At 40.2% G+C, this 23042-nt stretch overlaps 1 protein-coding gene across 7 annotated transcripts in view; it reads right to left on the bottom strand.

Annotated features, from left to right (window-relative positions):
- Positions 1-23042, bottom strand: part of ESR2 (estrogen receptor 2) — a 42289-nt gene that overhangs the window by 3443 nt on the left and 15804 nt on the right. For 6 of the 7 annotated variants that reach the window (XM_027716627.2, XM_039378988.1, XM_039378985.1 and 3 more), the window contains 5 exons: positions 20907-21023; positions 11299-11598; positions 5682-5820; positions 3020-3153; positions 1060-1234 (listed from right to left, as the gene is read on the bottom strand). In XM_027716627.2, the coding sequence (XP_027572428.1) occupies positions 1060-1234; positions 3020-3153; positions 5682-5820; positions 11299-11598; positions 20907-21023 (865 nt within the window). The remainder of the gene's footprint in view (positions 1-1059; positions 1235-3019; positions 3154-5681; positions 5821-11298; positions 11599-20906; positions 21024-23042) is intronic. The other variant, XM_039378987.1, reaches the window with a different exon arrangement.

Here is a 23042-nt window from a genome sequence, read left to right as displayed (position 1 = left end):
TAAAAAATTTTGCAAAGATTCACAATATTTATTCACAGAATGCCAGAACACCTCCTGCAAAGCTGTGACAATAAGTCACACCACAGAAGGCAATCCAGGTGATGGCACTGCATCACAGACATGAGATAGGTTCAGCTCTGCCTGGTGCTGGAGTTTCTGCAAGGCCAGCTCTCAGACTCCCCCTCAGTTCACAAACTGACTGTTAAAAGCTACCTTCAGCACAGTCAGGTCCCCGCTGCTGCCACCTGCTCTATCAGGAAGAGAGGTGGCCGTCCCTTTTCCAGTGTCCCTACAGATATGCCCAGCTCTCCTTTGCATGCTCCAGCCTGGTCTCAGGACCATCTTCCCTGGACACACAGTCCAAAATCAAGCTATAAGACCTAGTGAATAGCTGGCCTCTGGGTAATATTTTAAATTACAAACAGCCTGAAAATTAAAGCATCTGTTTGTAGGACCCTGCGTTTCAGGTCTGTTGTACCACAAAGATAAACAGCTCAAGGAGGTCCAGGATGAGGCAGGGAGAAGAGGAGCTACTTCCCATGGGAAAAGCAAGAGCCTGGCATTGCTGTAGCATAAGTCACTTGGCAAAAATGCTGTAGTTCCAAACAAAAGACAGCAAATTGGTCTGGGGAAAACATGGCACCCAAAGTCCACTTTGCTCCACCAAAGCCCACACTGCAGACCAGTTTTGGAGGAGATTTTTATTTTAGACAGAAGAGTTTTGATGGCTGGGTGGGGTTGTTGGTTATTTTTTTTTTTTTGAAAGGCTGAATTTGTGTTATTATTGTTATGTATTGTTATGTATTGTTATATCAGGCAGATACATAATGAACAACTGAATGTGATAACCTTAAGACAGCATTTTAATATCACACCATTTTTGAGTGCCAGCAAGCACTTGAGCATAGTGCCTGTTTTGTTGGGCTAGGGAGGAAAGCCTCCCAGTGACAGAGGTGAAGAGGATTCCCTCAGGAGTGCTCTGGAGTTCTGCCCTTCCTTTTTTCCTGTAATAAACAAACACTAATGCCCTACGTGTTACACGCACTCTGTAAAACGTACCTTGCGTGTCTGACATGAGAGAGGAGCATCAACAGATTGGCCAGACGAGTTGTCTGCTGCTGTGAGGGGATCCCACTCTTCGCAATAACCCACACCAAAGCATCTGTGACCACGTTAAGCAGGTGATGCAGCTTCCTGTTGCTTTCAGGTTCTTCTGCTGACAAGGGAAACATGCCTAACCAGAGAAGAGAAAGAAAATATTTGCTGGCCATGAGGAAGGAAAAAAGCCAATGACTGTGGATTTTTTTCTGATGTGTCTGCAGTGAAAAATCTTAAAAGTCGGCAAAAACAAACAAACAAAAAAAAGAGATTGGGGTTATGGAGAAGGAAGAGAAGAAATCAGCACTAGGAAGATCTGGAAACACACAATAACATTATTGATAAAAGCAGAACTGATCTGGGACAAAAAAAAAAAAAAAAAAAAAAAAACAAACCAAACAACAACAAAAAATCCTTCCAGAGACATTTATGGAACGACAGTTCCAGAACACCTTGAAAATTAGGAATAAAAGATTTTGACAAGAAAGAAGAGTAGGGAGAGGTAAAAGGAGAGATTTTTTGAAAAGTGAGCCTCTCAAGAAAATATGGCTGATTACATGTGGGTTTTTTGTTGGGTTTTTTGGCTGCTTGATTGTGTATTTGAGGAAAAAAAGAACAGCTTTTGTTGTCTATTGAAATAATGGTATCCATAGAATCACAGAATCATTGAGGTTGGAAAAGACCTCTAAGATCACTGAGTCAAACCTTTAACCCAGCACTGCCAAGCCCACCACTAAACCATGTCCCCAAGTGCCACATCTACACCTCTTCTAAATCACTCCATAGATGGTGACTTCACCACTTCCCTGTGCAGCCTCTTCCAACGCCAGACCACCCTTTTGGTGAAGAAATTGTTCCTAACATCCAATCTAAACCTCCCCTGCTGCAGCTTGAGGTCATTTCCTCTCATCCTTATCATCACTGAAATCTCTCATCCTCATGAAATCCCATTTCCTCTCATCATCATCATGGCTTTCCAACCACTCTGCCCCCAGCCTGTAGCACTGAATGAGCTTATTGTGGCAAAAGTGTAGGACCCAGCACTTGGTCTTGTTGAACCTCCCACCATTGGTCTCTGACCACAAATCCAGCCTGTCTGGACCCCTCTGCAGAGCTTTCCTGCCCTCCAGTAGATCAACACTCCCACCCAAACAAGTAGGCAGAAAAGTGGGATAAGTGGGCAGCTGGACTATTCACCTTCAGTATTGGACTAAGAATTATGCAGCAGCTTCTTGCTGAAAGCAGTAGATGTAAATAGTTTAGCTGTTATTTTGTTGTTACATTATTTTGACAACATTACCTACAAAATGTTCTGGGGCCAAAAATCATTTTTACTGCAGACTACCCTAAACTAGCAAACACACACTACTCCTTGCCCTGTGTAAAAGCTTGCAAAACAAAGCTACTGTCCTGAAATTCATCTTGCAGAACTGTTGAGTACTTTCAATCATTTCTACCAACTAACTACCATTAAATAGGAATATTTAAGCCCAATTAATCATGACTCAGTTGAGTAACTAGCTTTACTATAAATAGGAATTAAGGACACGTTTGTAGAGCTGTACAACAACTTCACACATGAGCAGGATCCAGAGAGATGGGAGCAAAAGTTCCCATTGGAAAGGACAGACCCACAGCCTGGGCCATGGGCCCCACCTTGTGAGAAGCTTTCACACTTTGGGTCTTTTGTGCAGTTCTTACAACAGAACATAGATCCTAAATCCAGCAAATGATACAGCCTGGGAAGTTTCTTGAGCAATCAAACAATGTTTACAATCTATCAGAGAGAAGTCCTTTTCTCTTATCCTCTTTCAACAGTTTTATCTCACTTGATATTTCTGCGTTTTTGAGGCTGATTTCCCAGACACCCTGAAAATAAAAAGTACAATTTGGGGAATATTAGATCCGACCCCATACTCACTGGAATTGAGGAGGATCATTGCCTTGACACACAAATACTCCTTGTGCTGCAGTTTCAGCTCTCGGAACCTTGAGGTCATGGCCAGGAGCATATCAAAGATCTCCAAAATTCCTTCTACACATTTCCCCTCATCCCTATGGAAACACATACAAAATGTTACTGAGAAAGCAGAATTAAGGTACTCTGACTCAGACAGATAAAATTCGAAGCACAAAAGAGGCTGCAAAAGGCCCATCTATCTCATCTTTGGGAGAATTTAAAACGTTCTATCATGAAATCTAAATTGAAAATTAGACTGATATAAAAGGTCAGCAGTTATAAGAAACTGATTTTCTCTCTAAAGTGCAAGCAGGATTGACCATAAGTATGATCATATTTCTGTAAGAGGCTTTATCCTCTCAGCCGGTATAAGTCTGGATAATCAGTTTGAAACCCTGCAGTGAAGGGCACAGTACCACCTTGAATCATGTTACAGATTTGTTTCACAAGGAGTTACCACAAACAATAACATCATGGTTTTACCTGATGGAGGCCTCAGGACTTGATGAAAAAAAAAAGACCCCCTTAAATAACCGTCTTGGAATAATAATACATTTTGAAAGAATAAAACAACCCATTGTCCCTATTCCCTAGTACCTTTTTCTTTGAAGTTATTGAAATATAAACAGGTTTTTTGGGGTTTTGGTGGTTTTGTAGTTTGGGGTTTTTTTTACTTTTGCAAGTGTTTACGAAAACAACTTTCTCCATTTTGGATACTGGGATTGGTCCTATTTTTTGATCTGAAAAAAAAACTCCATACAAACCTAAGCCATTCTAATGGGTTTAAAATTAAGCAGTAGCACATTTCAAACCACCGAAGCTACTATTCCAGTTTTTAGTTATTTTTCTTTTTACTTAAAAAGCAATTAAGCTCTACAATGCAATATCCAGAAGGAAGCTTCTTATACTATTTGTAACAGGAGATCTTTTAGTCTGTAATACTTTTAACATGAGACATTTAAGCACAGCAGTGCAGGAGTATTAAAGAAATTTACTGTTTCTGCCTGAATACCACCCAATTTCCTGTGTTTCTCACTGCAAAGGAGAATTTTAAGCTTTGGAGAAGTACAGACAGCTACCAGATTCCAAACAAGGACACAAGTATCAGAGAAGTACTTGTCTGCAAAGAGATTACGTAGGATATGTATCTGAAGGCTCTGGGGAGATCTTGGGGCCTCTTCCAGTGCCTAAAGGGCTCCAAGGGAGCCGAAGAGGGACTTTGGACAAGGGCATGTAGTGCAAGGACAAGGGGGAATGGGTTCACACTGACAGAGAGTGGGTTTAGACTGATATTAAGAAGAAATTCTTTACTCTGAGGGTGGTGAGGCACCGGCACAGGTTGCCCAGGGAAGCTGTGGATGCCCCATCCCTGGAAGTGTTCAAGGGCAAGGGGTTGGATGGGGCTTGGAGCAACCTGGTCTAGTGGAAGGTGTCCCTGCCCATGGCAGAGGGGTTGGAGTGGGATGATCTTTAAGGTCCCTTCCAACCCAAATCATTCTGGGATTCTAAGTTCAGCTAAGGTAAAAAAATCAAGTTACAGACCAGTTTTGTGTAAGAATGTCTTAAATAAAATTACAGCACATCCAGATGCTTGTAAGCTCCCACCCTGCCATGTCTTGAGGAAATGAAGGAATGCATCAAATAAGATCACCCTGTTCAGCACATATTAGCTTCTGAGAAATTACATGTATCGTATATTTTCATCAATTTCTTATCATTGCACTGAACAATGCAGCTTACCCTTGCACTGAATTTTATACAAGTAAATTATAATTTATTTCCTATATTTTATAAATTAAATTTATTTCTCTTATTAGCCTATTTTCCCTTCTGTGTCTGTGATGATAATTACTAATTGCAAGCCACAGAACTGGTGCAAACCTGAATTTCCCCAGATTGAAAGGGCTAAGAGACATTTTAACACAATCCAAGAGAGTAGATTGTTTCCCTGACTTTCTGCTGGTGTGAAGCTCAGGTCAAATTCTTCTAAAGTTCTGTAGAAAAACATCCTTACTAATCCATAATCAACACTCTTGGTACATGATGCTGTGGAGAAATAATCTTTAAATTTGAAAACACCTTTCTCTACCTTGAAAAAATATTCTCAGTATTCAACAGCAATCTAGGAGTTTTAAATCCCTTTGGGCTAGTGCTGCAATGTTCATTATTACAGACAGCTATGAAGTCTGCAGTAATGGGAGGAAGGAAAACAGGCAGGAAACCTAACTAAAATAATTCAAATATTGCCTGACACTATATCTACTTTTTAATGAGGGATGTAGGGACAAATGGACAAAGATGTATCTATAGTTTCAGCATCTAGAGACACAGAACAAAAGAAACAAAATCAGCAATAGATGTGAAAAATGCAGAGAAACTTCACACTGTCACACCACATGAATTCAGGAACTTACAGGTTCAACAATACTGTTTATGCTTAGCATTCCTTAAACCCCCATACGGACGTGGAACCTCAGGATATTATTATTGCGGATACCAGTAAATTATAGTGTTAGATAAAATGTTAATAGCATCTCCCATACTTAATCCTCTTCCTCTTACCATTCACCCCACCTCCAAACATCTTAATATGAAGCGTTCTCAAGAAATTTACTTCTTTTACCTGTCTAATACAAGGTCTGGTGCAAAAATCAGTTTTCCGGGATGGTCAATTGATCTCCACATCAAACCAATCATTAGAACTTCCATCCAGCAGCTCTCCAAGAGTCTCACTTGGTCATAGAGGCTGAGATCAATGAAGCCTAAAGTGATGAAAGTAGCATAAAATAAATCAACTTGTTTCTTTCTCTGTTTTGATAAAGAAGAATGAGCACAAGAGAAACAAAAAGAACCATGGGTTTTGAAGAAAGGCAAACAAGGGAGCACTGACACCTGAAGTGCCATCCTGCACTTTCAAATAGGAGTAAAAATATTTGTTATTGTCAAATCTTCCACAAAACGTTTGGAACAAAGTAGAGTGGTTTTCTAGTGCATTTACTCCCATAGAGCTGGTGAAACTCAAGTGACCAAGCATAAAGCAGAGGACCTGCTTTATGCTTGGCCACCTTGGCCTTCTGAGAGGCACCAGGGAATCACTCGGGAAACTCACATTTGTCAGAGATTGCTGCATTGTGCTGCAGAAGACTCCTAGGAAAATAATCTGTTCTTTCACCAGAACACATAAGGTGCTTGCAGGGTGTTTTGTATCTCATGGCAGGCATGTTCCTGGGTTTGTTGGGTAACTGTGAAAGAACCCACATCTTGGTGGCTCTGTGTTTTCATCCCCATTGTAAATGAAATGTGTTGATACCATCCATTTTCTGCTCTGTCCTTCCCCAAATTTTCAATAAACCAGAAAAAAAAAAAAAAAGCAAGGATAGTCAATGGAGGCAGTAGTGTCCTCATTGCCTCCATCCATGGAATTCCAGAAGCAAGAACAGAATAAATGCCACTGTGCATAAACCTGAGCTGCATCCTGGGCTGCACCAAAATCAGCGTGGTCAGCAATTCAGGGGGGTTGATTGTGCCCCTCTACTCTGCTGTGGTGAGCCTCCACCTGGAGTGCTGTGTCCAGCTCTGGGGTCCCCAGCACGACAAGGATGTGGATCTCTTAAAGCAGATCCAGAGAAAGGCACAAAGATGATCCGAGGGTTGGAGCACCTCTGCTATGGAGACAGGCTGAGAGAGCTGAGGTTGCTCTCTCCTTGGAGAAAGAGAAGGCTCTGGGAAGACCTCATTGTGGCCTTTTAAAACTTACAAGGGGGTTATAAAGAAGAGGGAGAGTGATTTTTTTAAACAGGTAGATAAGTGATAGGACAAGAGGGAAACGGTTTTTAAACTAAAAGAGGAGAGATGCTAGAAAGAAATTCTTGACTGTGAGGGTGGTGAGGCCCTGGCACAGGTTGCCCAGAGAAGTTGTGGATGCCCCATCCCTGGAGGTGTTCAAGGCCAGGTTGGATGGGTCTTTAAGCAACTTGCTCTAGTGGAAGGTGTCCTTGCCTATGGGGATGAGACACTCTTTAAGGTCCCTTCCAACTCAAACCATTCTATGATTCTGATCCTATGATTTATTTCTCTCCAGAACTTATAGCAGGGCCCTAGATAGCACTGCAGCACAGTCAGAAGGGAGGGACAGTTATTGCCTTCCCTGTCCTTGCAAAAAATAACTGGGGAAAAAATGTTACCTAGAAGCAGGAAAAAAAAAAAAAAAAGAGGAATAAAATTTACACACTGCAAACCAAAAGAGCAGAAGTGTAGATTATCAAAACACAAGTGGGAAAGCAGACTGCTCAGTCAAGGAGTAAAACACAGATATGATGTATGATGAAGTGCCACTCAGAGGCCAAAACCAAGATCAGGCCACAGTTTTCAAAGCTGAGCTCCTTTATCTCAGTCCCTTAGCAAAGGTGCTCCATTTTCGGACGAGCTGGCATCTGCAGTTCTGCATGGTGAGAAATCCTTACAGCCTGGCCATGGGAGACAGGTTTCCTGTAATTCTTCCCAGTCATCTGAGGTCTTAAAATACACACAGGACTTTTGCGCTGCCAAAGAATCTGCTGTCAGTAATTTATACAAGTGCTCCTTGTATTTTGATCTTATTAAACTACTAGGCTAGAAGACAGTCAGTGAGAGCATCAGGCTGATATTAACTGGGTAATGCTCACTCTCTCTTATCATCACTAAACTTCTGCCTTTTGACATTGGTACAGCCTTGCTTCTGATTTTATGAGAAGTGTAAGTGGGAGCCTATGAGCGGTACCTTCCCGTCCTGTCCTCCCCGTCACTGAATTTACTACAGAATGCACAGACAACAACAGATTAGCTGCCACACACACTCATCATTTAAAAGTGCTTTTGGAAAAATAACCACGGAAGTGTGAATAGTATAAACTGACAGTGGCAGTTTCCTGGGAAACAACAGCGGAAAGACATTTCAGAGTTTATTTAAATAAACATTTACACCAGCATGTACTGATTTGTCTGGCATAAACAACGAGTTATCAGGGTTAAAAACTCTCTCAGTGGAGTGAGGTGTAAGATCAAGTCCCAGTGTTCAATCTACAGGTACTTAAAAATCCAGATTTATCATGGATGTCATCTGCTAAACTCACATTATCAGCAGCAGCAGTAGGATTTATGACCATTAAGCACAGCTCTTAGAAGGACTATACTTTTCCTTTTCCTAACAACTTCATGCTCTAAAGATTGAGGACAGCACAACTTCCACTGCAGTGTCAGAAGTCTCATTTCCTGCAGACTACCTTAAACTACTAATTTTTCTACAGCTGCAGGCCTTATCATTTAATTATAAATTGCTAAGACAGTTGAGAAAAAAACTTGTGCTGGATGTGTAATGACTAGAAAAAGGCACACTGCTCTGGTCAGCAACACACTAGGTTGCATAATGAATCCAAATTTCAATGTTGTGACAACATCTTATTGATTTACAATACAGGTTCAGCGATGAACCATGTTGAACTCTTTTAGACCAGGTCAACAAAGTAAAAGGCAATTACAGAAGCTATGTTCTGCTGCCTGACAACTGGGAATTAAAATACTTGGAATTCAGAAGGAAAAAAATCCAAAAGTCAGCTTCTATTTTACTGAGCAACAACAAAAATACAATCTATTGGGCTGAAAGTACAGACAAAAATACAGCCGCAGAGTAAAATTCTTAACAAAAGACTGCCATTAAATGTTAAAGACGAAAAAACCACAAAATATAAACACGTATTTCTCCTATTTAGGCAAAATGTTACCATTAATATAAGCATCTATAAGGAAAAATAAAAATATTTTCTTTCACTTTCACTAAGTGTCAAAATAATATCCAGTAATAACTTAGAGATGAAAATGGGCTTCTGACCCAGGTACACATAAGAAAATATTCTGCTTTTCAGAAAGTAAAATTACTGCTCACTGGGCCTTTACTCAAGAAGTCTGTCGTCTTTTCTAAGATTTTATCTCCAGGAACCAGGCATGGATTGGCATCAGGCAAGAGTTTTTGACAAATGAAATTCCATTTTCTAAAATTTAGTCATCACAGCTTTTTAATAAAAAAAATAAACCCATGTTGAAATAAATGCTTCGACTGCCACGTAACATGGCAGTATTACTTATAATTAGGTGTATATTAAACGTCACATCTACTTTTGGCATTATTCTAAAATGCTGTTTATTTCTGTTCTGTGTAACATGCGTGATCAGAAAAAACAAACACACGTGATAAAGTGTCAGCATTCCCAGGAACTGTTTTGAAGGGGTTTGATTGTTTCAGTGGATTTTCTTCACGCAGTTCTCTTACTGCCAAGAAAAAGTTATTATTTCTGACATATGTTGAAAATAAACTGAAAGTGATTGATGTCAAAATTGGGGTTGGTTTGGAAACTGATTTTTAAAAAAATAATAAAGCAATCTCAACTGTCTGAGGTTTTGGGCTTGTGGGTTTTTTGGGGTTTTTTTGAAGAGGTAACAGAGGTAAAAGATAGAAGTTATTAACAATCAAAAAATGGAAAAGGTTGGGGTTTTTCTCATTGAAATATTGCTTAAAATGAGGTCATTTTCTAAGACTGGTTTTCCTTCACAACTCACTTCCTACCAGATAAACATGACTATGTTGAGTCCATTGAAATGGTACCTTTTAATCAAGTTTTTGTGATCGGACAAGAAACTATAACAATAGAAACCATTTAACCCCTTATGATTACTTACTTCACAGTTATTTTCAGAGTTTCTTAAATCAGTAAAAATAAAGACAAAGGATTTGAGTTTAAAACATCCCACACTAACAGCAAAAACACTTTCACCTTGCAAATGTCCAGCCTGGCTTGAGATGCTCGTGTGGTGCAAACATCTCCTCCCCAGCAGCTCAGCAGCCGACCTGGGATTTGCACACCCTAAAACCATCACACCTGGGCCCTCCAACACAGTGGTTGAGCCTGGACACTAATCTGCTCCAGTAGCTGGGTCTGGTTGCACCACCAGCCACTCCACCTAGACCTGAAATAGGATACGCTTCCCTTACTCTAAATTCTTAATTTATATGAAATATTCTCCTCCAAGTGTGTTTCTTGTACTGTGCACGCACTCTGCTTCTAAAGGCAAGGATTACTGTCATGTTTTCCCAAGTGTGTACTCAAGCAGCAGCAGCTCTTTGCAGTGCACACAATGACCAGAGCAGAGCTCACACAAGCACACTCTGAGCACCTCCAGCATAAAACCCAAGAGAGGAGCCATGGTGTGCTGGCTCCTCAGTCCTGATGGTCATGAGGTCAGGAATATCAGTCATGCTGTGGAATATATTAGCCATGCAATGTAAACAGAGCTGTAGGGATCACTCCCAGCAGAGCACTCTGTCTGAAGCTCAGGATCAAGCCCCATACTGCTACATGTCCACCAATTATTCGATGTTTTCAGCTCACTGTTATTATCTGGTCACCTTAAGGTCTCGTTAAAGGGCCACAGGCTGTGGTTTAGTCTATGCCAGCCACCAAGTTTTTCTGCACAGCTTAACCAACAATCATCTCTGCGTGGTGGTTGCTTTTATTCTGGCTTTTATTTCTGACTCTTTTAATCATGGGTACTTCAGGGAGAAGGAACTGAAAATGCTCACCACTTCTGGTTTGGAAGATAAATGGTGCACTGCCAACGTGTACACATTCAAGACGTTCCAGGCACTAACACATATTGTTGTACTTCAGTTCATGTTCTTTGTGTTGCCAACAACCAAAAGCATCTTACTTATTTTTGTTTTGAAGGAGTGCACACGATAATTCTGAGATCAACACTGTGCTCCACTGATGCTTTTGTGCAGCAGCTCTGTCAAATGAAGTGATTGCAAACACCCAGAACTCGGACACATTTCAGTTTTCATCAGCTGTATTAGGAACTTTCTATCAGGATTCAAGGAAAGAATTTGGTGTTAAATGAACCCTCTAAATCAGCTTTGTCAGGTATTTTATAGCTAATGAGGTAGAAATTACATACAACACCAGCTATGCTTTTTAGCAAAATGAGCTATTATGTGACTAACAACAGATGATAGAAAATTATGGGCTAGGTTGTTGTCTAAATCAAAAGACATCTGGGTCAATTACTGAGAGCCATAAATTGTGCATTAGTTTAAAGGATAAAAAGATTGACTTTCATACCACACACTTACTGTGCTGTTATTTCAGAGCAGAGAATGACATACTGATGGTAAAAGCACTGACTAAAACAAATAAGACTGAAACTCTTACCAGGAATTTTTTTGGCCCAACCAATCATGTGAACCAGCTCTTTGTCTGCCAGTTTTGTCAGGGACATCATCATGGAGGCCTCCGTGAAGGGTTTGCTGGGCCGGCTCACCAGCACGTTGGGAGGCTCCGCTTCCAGCAGCGTCAAAACGAACTGCTCCGGGCTGACCGTGCTGAGCAGGATCTCCTTCACCCGCGTCGCCGCCTCGTTGTACTTCTTCGCTTTGCCCATGCAATGCACCCGATCTTCGGAATTCCGATGGCTGCGCAGGATCCGGTATCCACAACGTTCCCTCCTGGAGCCTGACATGAGAGAGAGGCACGCGGTTGCACTGGAGGACTTTTCTAGCAGGTTGTGTTATGTAAATCCAAATATTTGCGGAGAAGGGGGAGAACCCTTTTATACTGGATGTTCTAATATTGAACATCAAGTTTTTAGGATATTCAGCATTGACTTAACTTTGTTCCCACCAACTTCAGCTGAGGGTTTTCGTTTATTCTGCTTAACAGAAATAAAGTTTAAAAAGATTTATTTTTGAACTTCAGTTAACTCACTTTAAAAGTCCAATGGAAAACATCAACAAGATATAAATCAGGTCTTTAAAGGCAAATAAAGCTGATCATAAATTCTATTTTAGATGTAAAATGGGGGAATAAAAAACTTCTGGAAGTCTGGGCCATGTTACAGATTAAATACCCCAGGAAGAAGCACAGCTGGGCCTCCACATTAGCTGGATGTTCAGCCAGGGACTTACAAGTTGCAACCCACTTTCTCCCGATGTCCCATTAAGGCAGCAGGAGTTTCTCCAAAGGGAATTCAGATATCTACAACTAGGAGCAAACACCCTATTTGGAGTTCTGCCCGCAGAACGCTATTTCTGTTGCAAAGAGCTGTCCTTTAAATTCCTGTATTTATTTATGGTTCATTCTGACAGCACCAAACATTCTCCAATTCCCTGTCAGTGTTATTGGTGGCATAACTGTTACCTGTTCTTGCATAGCTGCCAAGGAAAGAGTCTAAAAGCTTCTCCAAACACATCATATGGGGATTTGCTAAAATATTCAGCTATCTGAAGTCATTCATCCCTTCAGCTATTCTTTAACAAGGATCATGTTCACTCATTTACAACTAAACATTGGCAGTAACTGATGTGCAAGATTGTACCATATTAAAAATCAGGATATTTAAAAATATGTTATTACTGAAGGGATCCTTATACTGGAATCCTCCAACACTTAACGATTCTAATATCACAGCTAAATTGTTCTCTAAATCTTTTATAAGTTAAATTTTTATGCTGGTCATCAACAGTTTTACTGACACATGATTCTCACGACTTCAGTTTTCATAGGTATGAAAATGCCTGTGCTAACATAAATCTGTACCAGACCAACATTTATTATTACATACATAGAGACCATGGAATCTTAAAGCATAATAAGTTGTATCATATGGATTCAGTCCCACAACAAATTTGACAGAAGCATCCTTTCTGCTACTGCTACTATCTTGACATTACTATTATTATTTATGTCTTTCTGGTGTGTAGCCTAAAGACTTCTTGCCCTGGCCACGGACTCCGGTTCTTCTTCATTAGGGTATGTGATTAAAGTTTTCTTAAAATGCATGAAGAAAAAGAAGCAAAGGAACAATGAAAATGGAAGAACCCCCAGAACCTAAACGGAGACAACAAGCACACTGACCAGGTTACTCAGGTCTATCAAAGGAGAATGATCAGCCTGTGGTCCAGCCATGACACACGGCATGTAAGCCAAAACAAAAGGTTTTTCAGTTCACCTGGAGGGACCAGGCATTCCAAGAAAACCTACTAGAAAGTCAAGAGGATCTGAGTGGCAGCTACTGGTAGGGTGATACTCAGAGACCTCTGTGTGTGTATGTATGCACAAAAGACACATTGTGCATGAGATATCTGGAAGAACAGAGGATACACAGACCAGCTACTGGATAACACTGAATGACTGTCTAAAGCCATACCCTTGTGTTTCTGTGACTGCTCTTGGGGAAGAAGGGCTGAGTATCAGCAACTGGGGTGAGGCTGCAGACCCACAGGCATCAGCTGGGGAGAGATGGGGATCCATAGGCCAGCTGTTTGACAGACTGACTGTCTAAACCCAGCTACTGGAAGGATCCATAATGTTTAAATACACATATTTTTCACTGCTTGTGTTCACATGACCACTGTGTTTTCTCTCTGTTGTGGTCTGCATGGTTGGCTGTGGATGCAGGTATCGTGTGTGCATTTGCATAATAACAATTCTCACTCAGACTTTATACTGGACCTGGGGACACGGCAGTGTGGCAGCTTCCCTTGTCAAGCTACTGGTTTCAGCAATTCCTATAACTCTTCATCCCTATCCACCAGAGTTATATAGACCATGACTTGTCCAACCAGGCAATGCAGTTCTGGTCCTGGGTTTCAGTTAGCAAAGAGGTCCAAACATAAGCCAAATTAAAAAAAGGGCAATGGGGACACAAAAAATTTAATTTCAGATATTGTTGACAAGGCTTTGTCTTGCTAATTAAATGTTGGATGAATACAGACCCTCAGTGGTGGAGGTTCCTCAGATGAGATGGTTTTTCAGATCATAGTCCTGTCACGCTTTCAGCAGCTGTCAGCATTTGAGTCAATCTGTGAGAGAGGTGAGATGCTAAGGCCACTCAGGTACAACCTGAAGGCACTGAAAATACTGGACAAAGACCAACAGAGTGTGCCAGAACTTTTGGGATGTGGACCTTTCAACTTCACGTGGTTAGCACCCTCACTTGCTGCTTGTTCAGTAAACCATGTCAGATGTAAAAGAAAACTGGATGACCATTAAAGAAGTTCTCAGTATTGGAGAACACACTTTATCCAGAAATCCAAGACAGGAGAAGACAAGTAGGGGAAGCTGGTTCAATGAACAGACCCTCAGGTATGGAGGTATGCAAGTGGAACAAGAAATTTGGAAGTATTTTTCAGCTGGAAGTCCAACATAAAGTCTGCACCGTTTGGAGCAAGGATTGATTTTGCATCCTTGAAAGGGATATGGGTACAATGAAATGGGGTGAATGCAGACAGGATATTGGAAAAAATAATGGTAGAACAAAGTGCTTAGCCTAATAACAACTACCTAGAAGTTGCCAGAGCAGCTGAACAGCAGTTAAGGAAAGATAATATACCAGCAGAGACAATTGGAGCTTGAGACATTATCTTATGGTAGATTCATGAAATGATACTTGATGATGATACCCAAAAAGAGGTTATCTGTAGAACTACAGAAGTCACAGAGCAATTTCTTCAACCATCTGTCTGTGCAAATCCTTTTCTTCCTGAAAGAGTCAAAGGTCAGTGAGCCATAGACTAATTTCTACAAAGACACCTGGATGATGTAGTGAACTCTGTGCTAAACCTCATTTTTGGACTAATGCACCAAGGTCAAGAGCAAAATCTCGAAGTGATTTGTCAGCTTCCAAAAAACATTAGAATGGCACAGTGTGCTGCAGACTGTTCTCAAGTAATGTAATGCACAGAAATTATGTATTTTCCATCACGGAAGACAAAGAGGAAAGGTCAACAGGAATGAAAGTACAGCTGGAGACAGATGAGGAAATGCCCAGGTATCAGGTGCTCTGTCTAGGGAGAGCCATGGCTCTGATTTCCATAGCAGTCTGCATGGGAGAGGCTGCAACCAAGAAGAAATACAGCATGTTGTTTGCACTACTTAGAAAGCTGAAACACATTGAACGTGGCCATCTTGAAAGACAGAACAAGAAAAATAACAGAGGGACTAAAAGCCATAGACAGGGCAGAGAAGAAATTTTCTTGGGCTATGAAAAAATACAAACTGCTGTGTGATGTGTAGTTTTTGTTCTCCAGTACCTGGGGGAGCTGTGAAAGCCCCCCAAAGAATTTGCAAGAATATCAGTCTACTAATTAAACACAGGGAAAGTTGTTCAGTGAGGGACTGTATCTAAAGTGATAACCAGCTGAAGAGGGAACTGGAGAGAAGAGCAGATGCCTGATGACACAATAAGGAAGAAATTCCAGCAATTTGGACACACTCGCCAGAAGCAACATGTGGTCAAGAAAGCACTTCCAAGCAGCTCATTGACCCTAGATCAGTTCCTGGCACTGAAGTGAACCAAGTGGGCTCTTCTGGGACTCCACGATCTCTGATCGGCTCTGTTATGCTGTCACTCACATTCCTCTGTAGCACTGAAAATATCAGGCCTTTGGTGCCACAATATGAGTTATCCTTTCCAATTCAGTGTTGTGAAGGTCTTCAAATAACATTTTGCAGCCTATCCAAAATATAAACACACAGGTAAATGACCAGGTACTTTAATGAAGATGAAAGAAAACAATTAAATTTTAAAAAAATAAATTAAAAAGTAGTCCAGTATCCTGTGATGTTATTAAAGGTCTCAGTACTTGTGGAGGGTTCTTAGCGGGAACTAGCAATCCCCTTTAAGTTACTTTAAGTTATTCAACTAAATCAGGTTTCATATACTACCAGTACTTATTATAAAAAAATAGTGCTCCATTTAAAACATAAAACCATCTTCTATTATCACATTACCGGCGCAGAAAGCCAAACTAGGAGTGTTATGACATTTTTGCATAAAAAAACTTGTTACTAAAGAAAATATAGTTACTGATAAAAAAGGGGAAAATCCAACCAAAGCAGATTCTGATTTATTGCTCGTCCTTTTTAATCAACACATATTTCCAAAGCAGGTGAAGGCTCATTCACTGAACACCATGCATGAAACACAGCTCACTTATTTCCACTTTAATTTTTTTCTGCTTGTATTTAAAGAAAAAGAAAACAAGATTTAAGCTTGCTAGTCAGCCTACACAGCAGAAAACGGCAGTCTTTCTAATTAATACAATGCATTTCAACAATGTAAAGGAACTTCTTTGCTTTCTATTCAAATCCAAAGTTTAGGCAGGACTTAGAAATTTTATCTATACATCTACTAGCATCCAATAGACATAAGTGATTAGAAAACTATATATTATAAATAATTATCAACCAGGTTAATATTTGGCTTAACTAGACACAGAGATGTGGATCAGTGTGTAAAGGCAAAGCAATAAAATTCAGCTTCCCAGACTAGGGACTATCTCTGACTTTACCACCAATTCCCTAACAGTACTTAATAGCTAATATTCGTTCCAACCAAGGTAATTCAGGCAATTGCAGAAGTGCAAAATGATCAAATCCCTCATTCTTCCTACCACACTCTCCTTATTTAGAGCTATTTTGTGCAAGAAAATAGCTGTATTCAGCTGAGAATGCTGGACCAAGGGCAAGACCTTGAGCTACAGCACCACAGACCGCACTAGTAAATGATCAAAAGAATATAAGAAATAAGGCACATTGAAAAAAAGTCATTAAAATGAACAAGCCACAACACGTATTACTGGCAATGAGACACACTATTTTTCAAGCAACTCCTGCTTTACAAATTCTCTGAAAATCACAAAAGCTGTCTGATATGGTGGGTAGCCACATGGCAAGTTGCTCTTCATACTGATTTTTGTCCCTGGCAATTGCTTATGTAACTAACCAGTTCAGTAGCAACTGCAGATTCTACCACTGAATATGTTATAATCAGTTTTTGTAAGTGTTTGAGCTCAAAACTGGCTCCAGTACACATTAGTAAATCATTATCTCTCCAGTCACCTTTGAAAGCAAATGCAAATGTTCTGCTGAGTGGTTATGCCAGAGCAGAGCTGCTGACAAAGAAGCTGCTGGCTGCTGTGTGCATGTGAGAACATGAGCTGAAATTACAGTAATTTCTATAATAGCTAAAATGCAATTAATACATCTGATGTCCAGAGAATGCCATGAAACATTTTTCCCCATTTATTTTCTGTGTGGAAAGTACCTTACAATATTTCAACTGCACATGGCAGCCACGAGCAGGAGAAAGAGCCAAATCCTGAACTGAACCAGCCCACAGGGAAATCTGTTTTTCTTTCTGCAAACTTGTCAAATGATGCCAGTATTCAAGGGCAGCATCTCTCCATCACTTCTGAGTGTGGCCCCTCAGCCTCCCCACTTGGGGCAGGGTGGGGTCTGAAAGGAGCTTTGTCTTTGGAACACTTTAAACAGGTGAGAGCGGACACATGGGGGAAAAGATACAGGAGTGAGGGAGAGGAGGGAAATAAAAGGTAGGTCTAGTTGAACAGGGAAACTGAAAACTCCTTATGGAAGAAGGTCTATTTGAGCCTCAGGAAGCAAAAAAGCAAAGTAGAGCATAGCTCCTCTAAGAGTGGCTATAGCAAAGTGATGATCAAATCCCCTCTCCTTCACTGCCTTTGTCCATTTCAGCTCCCCAGGTAAACGTCAGAAAGTTCCAGGAGAAGATCAGTTTTATCCTGATCTGTTTTATTTAAAGTTTGCTGGGCAGAGTTTACTGCAGTATTTCTGTTTTGTTTGTTCCTGGTAACAGTGCAATTTTTCATAATTATTTTTTCCTACCATTGTTAGTAGTCCTAGTGCCAAAATTTAGCAGTAGCTTTCTTGTTTGGAACAGCAGGGAACATGGACTTCCTGCAGAGAGATTTGCAGGTGTAATGTCTAAGACCCTCATTGTGTTTTTGGCAATGATGGTATACTTTGTAAGAAAATCCATTATCACCTTAATAAAGGCACTCCCAAGCTGGCCTCCGCCAAAATACCTGCAGCTTGTCGGGTTGAATTCTCAACATTTATGAAGGTGACAACATTCAAGAGAATTTCAGACCAGGAAACTCCAAAGCAACACTTTTCTACTGCCTCCTACTGTATTAAAGATGGCATGTACTGCCTAATTACATTTAGACACAGAAACTTATGTTATATACACACACATACCTGTGTGTGTATTTTTTCTCAAGGTGTCTATCGATAATATGCAAAATGAGGATCTAAAGATTTATTTAAGTGGTGCAGAGTTTTTATGAAGAGCTTTCCTAAACTGCAAAGTGGTAATTGAACTTCTTTTTATCACTTCTGCTGGACAACAAGTCTCCACCGAGCAAAAATGCACTTACAAACCATTCTATCCTATCCAGGGTTTTAGCAGATGTGAACCAAGGCATTCACTAAGTGACCTGGGAAAGGAACAGAGATGGGGAAAAGCCTTCATTAAAAAAGAAAGTGTATTCTATTATGGTTTTCTACAGTTAAAAAGTGGTATTAAAGCATGGCCCTAACAAGAAAACCTTTGAAAGATAATCGCTCTGGTCTGCAGGAAATGGCATTTATATTTCAGGCAGCCTTAAAATCTGTCTGGTTTAAATGTCTGTCACCATGTGTCCATATATCAGCATTACTCACAGATGCCCCTTAACTCATCAGGTAACCCAGACAGTTCTGAGTAATTTCTATGTGCTTTTTTCTGAAATTAAATTGTTTGGACTCTCAAATTGAACTTGTAAGAGTCTCAAATTCCAGTGCCACTATTTAAACAAGTATTTTTTAAAAAAAATACAATTCCTTTTATTTTCCTGTTATAGTTTCAATCTGCCATTCTTTATCTGGCACACTCATTAATGTCCTTTAAATATTCATTATTGTAGGAAAATGTTTATGAATATGTGGCAAGATTAAAAGGAACACAGGTAACATGAGTGCAATCTATAATTTATACTTGTAGTACCATAGTGCCTATGAAGTCTAATCACAAACCAGGACTTTCTGGACAACTAGAATAAAAGGATTAATTTAAGGGAAGTATTGTGGAGGTCCACCTTATGACATCATTGTGGGATCAATCTTTACAAAACCTCCACTGGAAAACTTTGAGTAAAATTCTCAGTCATGAAGATGAACAAAAGACAGTGGCACCATTCAGAAAGTAAGGTTTTGAAGGGAGTCTTATTTGTAAGCTTTCCTTTCTGGAGGTAAGACCATTTTAATGAAAAACACCAATGAAGTTGAGATGCATCATCACTGCAGGAGAAGACAGGAGCTTCACACAGAAAGAACCATCTGACTTGAGCAAGAGAAACTAAATGTACTTCAGGAGTACAAAAAGAATACAAGGAGCAATTGAAATTGCAGTTCTACACTGGGAGTTATCAGCTAGAAATGAGCAGGGAGGCTGCAATCTTAACAGATCATAGTGTGATTAAGAACTGCCAGCATGATGTTACCATGAAAAAGGCAAAGAGGATCCTGGGCTGTGCACAGAGAAAAGCTCCTGCAGAAACAGAAATGTATTGATGCTACTGCAGTGAGGAGAGTTCACAGGAATACTGCCCATGATTCTGGTCATCCAAGTGCAAATTGGGTTATCTCCACCTGGAGCCGACTGAGGGACAAGCTACTCTGAAGACTTCCAGATTCTGTCTACTTTCCTATTTTGCAAGAAGGTTGTGTGGGGATATGATGTAGTCCCTAAATACAACCAGGTCATTAACAATAAAGAGAAGAGGAGCCAGGAGCCTCTAAGCTAAAAGACAATATTGCCACAAGAACAAAAAGGCAATCACTGTCCAGCAATAAATGCAGGTTGGAATTCTGAAGAATGTTCCTAATGAAAGGAATTATATTCTTCAAGCAGCCTTCAGATCAAAGCAGTGGGAGGAGGAAAACAGTGCCTAGCCTTGAAATAGAAGTAGATATCTACATTAAATGGGATTAAATGAGATGCATTAATGAAGGGCCAAGCACAGTGACCTTCTCCTTTCCACTCCATTGTTCCTACGTGATGTTTTCCCAGCCTGTTTCTATCACGTACATTGGGGAATCTATAAGAAACAGCAAACCTTCACCAAGAACATATGCTAGATATTGAAACATCTTTCAAATTATTTTCTTCTTAAAAGTAACCTTTAAAATATCATCCATAAATGTATAAATACATTGAGGTCACATCACTCTAAATAGAAGATAGGAGTAACAGAAAAGACTGGATAATTCTGAGTGGTGCAGTGATAAGAAGTGGTTGTTGACTATTTCTGCCCCAGAGAGCTGGTTCTTCACATGATGGGTGGTCAAGCTGCTGAGAGATGTTGTAGATGCTAAGAATTCATGGGGTTAAATAGAGGGACAGTGGAAAAGTTGCCATGTTCCCAGCTGAGAGCTGTCAGCAGTAGTTTCACATAGGTGTCCTCTCATTCTTACACTCCTCCCAAGGCACGCACTCTTGCCACTGTTGGAGGCAGAATACTGAGTTAATTAACTACTGCTTTGATGTGACACTGCTGTTCCTTTAGTACATTCAACAGCAGAGCACAGCACAGGGTGTTTTACCTCATATTAAGCAGGGATTTCAGTTTGACTTGAGGCTCAGGAAGCAGCAGGTCTTGGGTTCCCATTCTGCAGAACACAGCAGGAAAGTAACCTGCCTTCGCGAGGTTATATGATTTTCACATGCTTAACCTACACTTTGCCCCTTCCCACAGGTTTTCTTCTGAAAAGTCTTCTCCTGCTTTAAGAATCAGCACATTCCTTCCTATAAAACCAGCCTAAGCCTTGCCTTGATTGCCTGTTGTGCCTTGTCAGGATTTCAAGAAAAAAAGCGGGAAAAACTATATACAGAACTGGCTGAAGGGAAGGAAAAAAAAGAGCCAGCAAACCCCAAGGAAATAACACAGAGATGCAAAACTCACCACATTTCATCATTCCCACTTCATAGCATTTCCGTAGCCGGCATGCCTGGCAGCTTTTGCGCCTGTTTTTATCTATTGTGCATTGATTGGTGGCTGGGCAGATGTAATCGTTGTGTCCTGCAGCAGAACAAGAAGGGAAAGTTTAACATTTCCAACCATCTCTCTTCCTCATCTCCCAAATCAGGAATGTTCTTGGTTTCAAGCATCTCAGCTTTTACACATGCATATATCTAAGCTCCATTAATTTAACTGATGAAAAAAAGCGTATTTATCCTATATTAAAACATCAATTTGTGGTCTCAAAATTAGCCAGACAACATAGCCCAGCTTTATAGTGATGACTGTTAGATAACCAAGCACCTTCTAACACTAACTCATTTTTGAAAATGGAACATACACTCTTGTGGAAATGTGCTCCCAACCTCCAACTTCATACTGTATATTGGGACTCTACAGATGGCAGATACTAGATTTTAATTTTTTCTTCCTCAGCAGAGTTGAAAAGAGCGGTGCAGACAGCTTCAGTCCTGCAAAGATTTAAGTAAACTACAGCTCTATTTACTGCATTCTGAAGTGGTGAGTTCCAGGAATGAAGAAGCCTTGGGAGGATTGACCCTGGACCAAAGTTAATTGAAAAAAAAGAAAAAAAAAAAAGCCCAAGAGAGAAAGACTGGTATGAAATACTGCATACTGTAAGTACAAAGAAAAGCACAAGTAGAAGGTATAACTTTTAGATATTCTGGAAAAGTGTTTCTCTTATTTTATTCTCTTCTCCTTCTCTCCCATCTCATCTCATTCCTATCCAAATCTCTTTACGTCATTATATTTCATTAATCAATAATCTGGTCCAAAGGTTTATTACTGTAAACTGGACTTGAGTATGATCCTGCTGTAAATGCAGTCTAATCATTTGCTGTCAAATACTGGAACTATCTCTTGCAGCAATTACCAAAGGATTCAAAAATTATTCAGTCGTTTACATTTCTTAATGTCTTTTCTCCCAGGTTGTTTTCTAAGTTGTTTTTTTTTCCAAACTATAAGAATAGGTCAGGCAAAAATACAACTACTACAGTGGGTTTTTTTCATTTGATGTGAGTCCAGGAGTTCAGGTCCCCAAGAGTAATTATTTAACTGAACCATTGTGACTATTTCCTTGCAAAATTAAAATTATTTTAACCTTGAATTTTTGAACTGACAATTTTAGAAAGAAGCGATCAGGTTACAGTTTGTCCCATTTCCTACTGGCAGATATGACTGAAAAACAAATTACTGTTTATCTCTCTTCACACAACATGGGGGGAAAGGAGGAGGAAGCTCTCTGTTGCACTATAACCCAAGCATAGAGGAATATAAAGTGATTTAAAACTCTCGTGGCCTTGGGATAATTTAGCTTGCAGGCAGATGTTCAGCAATGGAGGACAAACAGACTACACCACAGGCCTGGACAAGCCGAGGAGACCACACACAGTTGCTCAGTCATCCCATCTAATTTTAGTTAGACATTAGCCTGACATTTTGGTCTATGGTAGGCCCAGCAGTTCTTCATTTTGATGTGGAATATCCTGCATAACAGCAGTTTCAGCTGAGGGCTTGGTAGTGTTTTATGCCAAGAACTGAGTTTCTTTTATTTGAATTACAAACACCATTTCCTGACAGGATATATTGAGGTGTACAAAGGACCACAGTGGGTAACTCGTTGATGGCCCAAGCACATGTGAGCAACACAGAGCAGGCAAATCATTTACCTGACAGAAAACACTTTGAGATCAAATTCAGTTCTCCATTTGTGACAAACTGGAGACAAAGTTCTCTTCAGTTATTTTAAAAGTCTAAAGCACTTTCACCAGCTTACAGAAGTTACACAATAAATTGAAAAGGCAAAACAAGTTTTGAATTAAATTTGATTCTCGTGGTGACATCAGTTGTGTCGTATTGAGCCAAAAGAAAATATCTGAAGATTGCTGAAGGCTTTGCAGGCAGAAGAGGAAGGGGAACATTAGAGACCAAAAAAATGACAGGATTTTCTGTACTGGTATCCACATATAGTATCCAATGTCAGTAGTATTTTTCCACCCAGTGGCCCCAGATGAGGCCAAAGAACATGTTAAATAGACCAAGATTAAAGAAATGCAGTGC

Source organism: Pipra filicauda, unplaced genomic scaffold (assembly GCF_003945595.2).
Source record: "Pipra filicauda isolate LSUMZ 115617 unplaced genomic scaffold, ASM394559v2 scaffold151_size3305965_pilon, whole genome shotgun sequence".
Taxonomy (NCBI): domain Eukaryota; kingdom Metazoa; phylum Chordata; class Aves; order Passeriformes; family Pipridae; genus Pipra; species Pipra filicauda.
The sequence above is the reverse complement of the archived record's forward strand: the minus strand, read 5'-3'. Positions and strand labels throughout refer to the sequence as shown.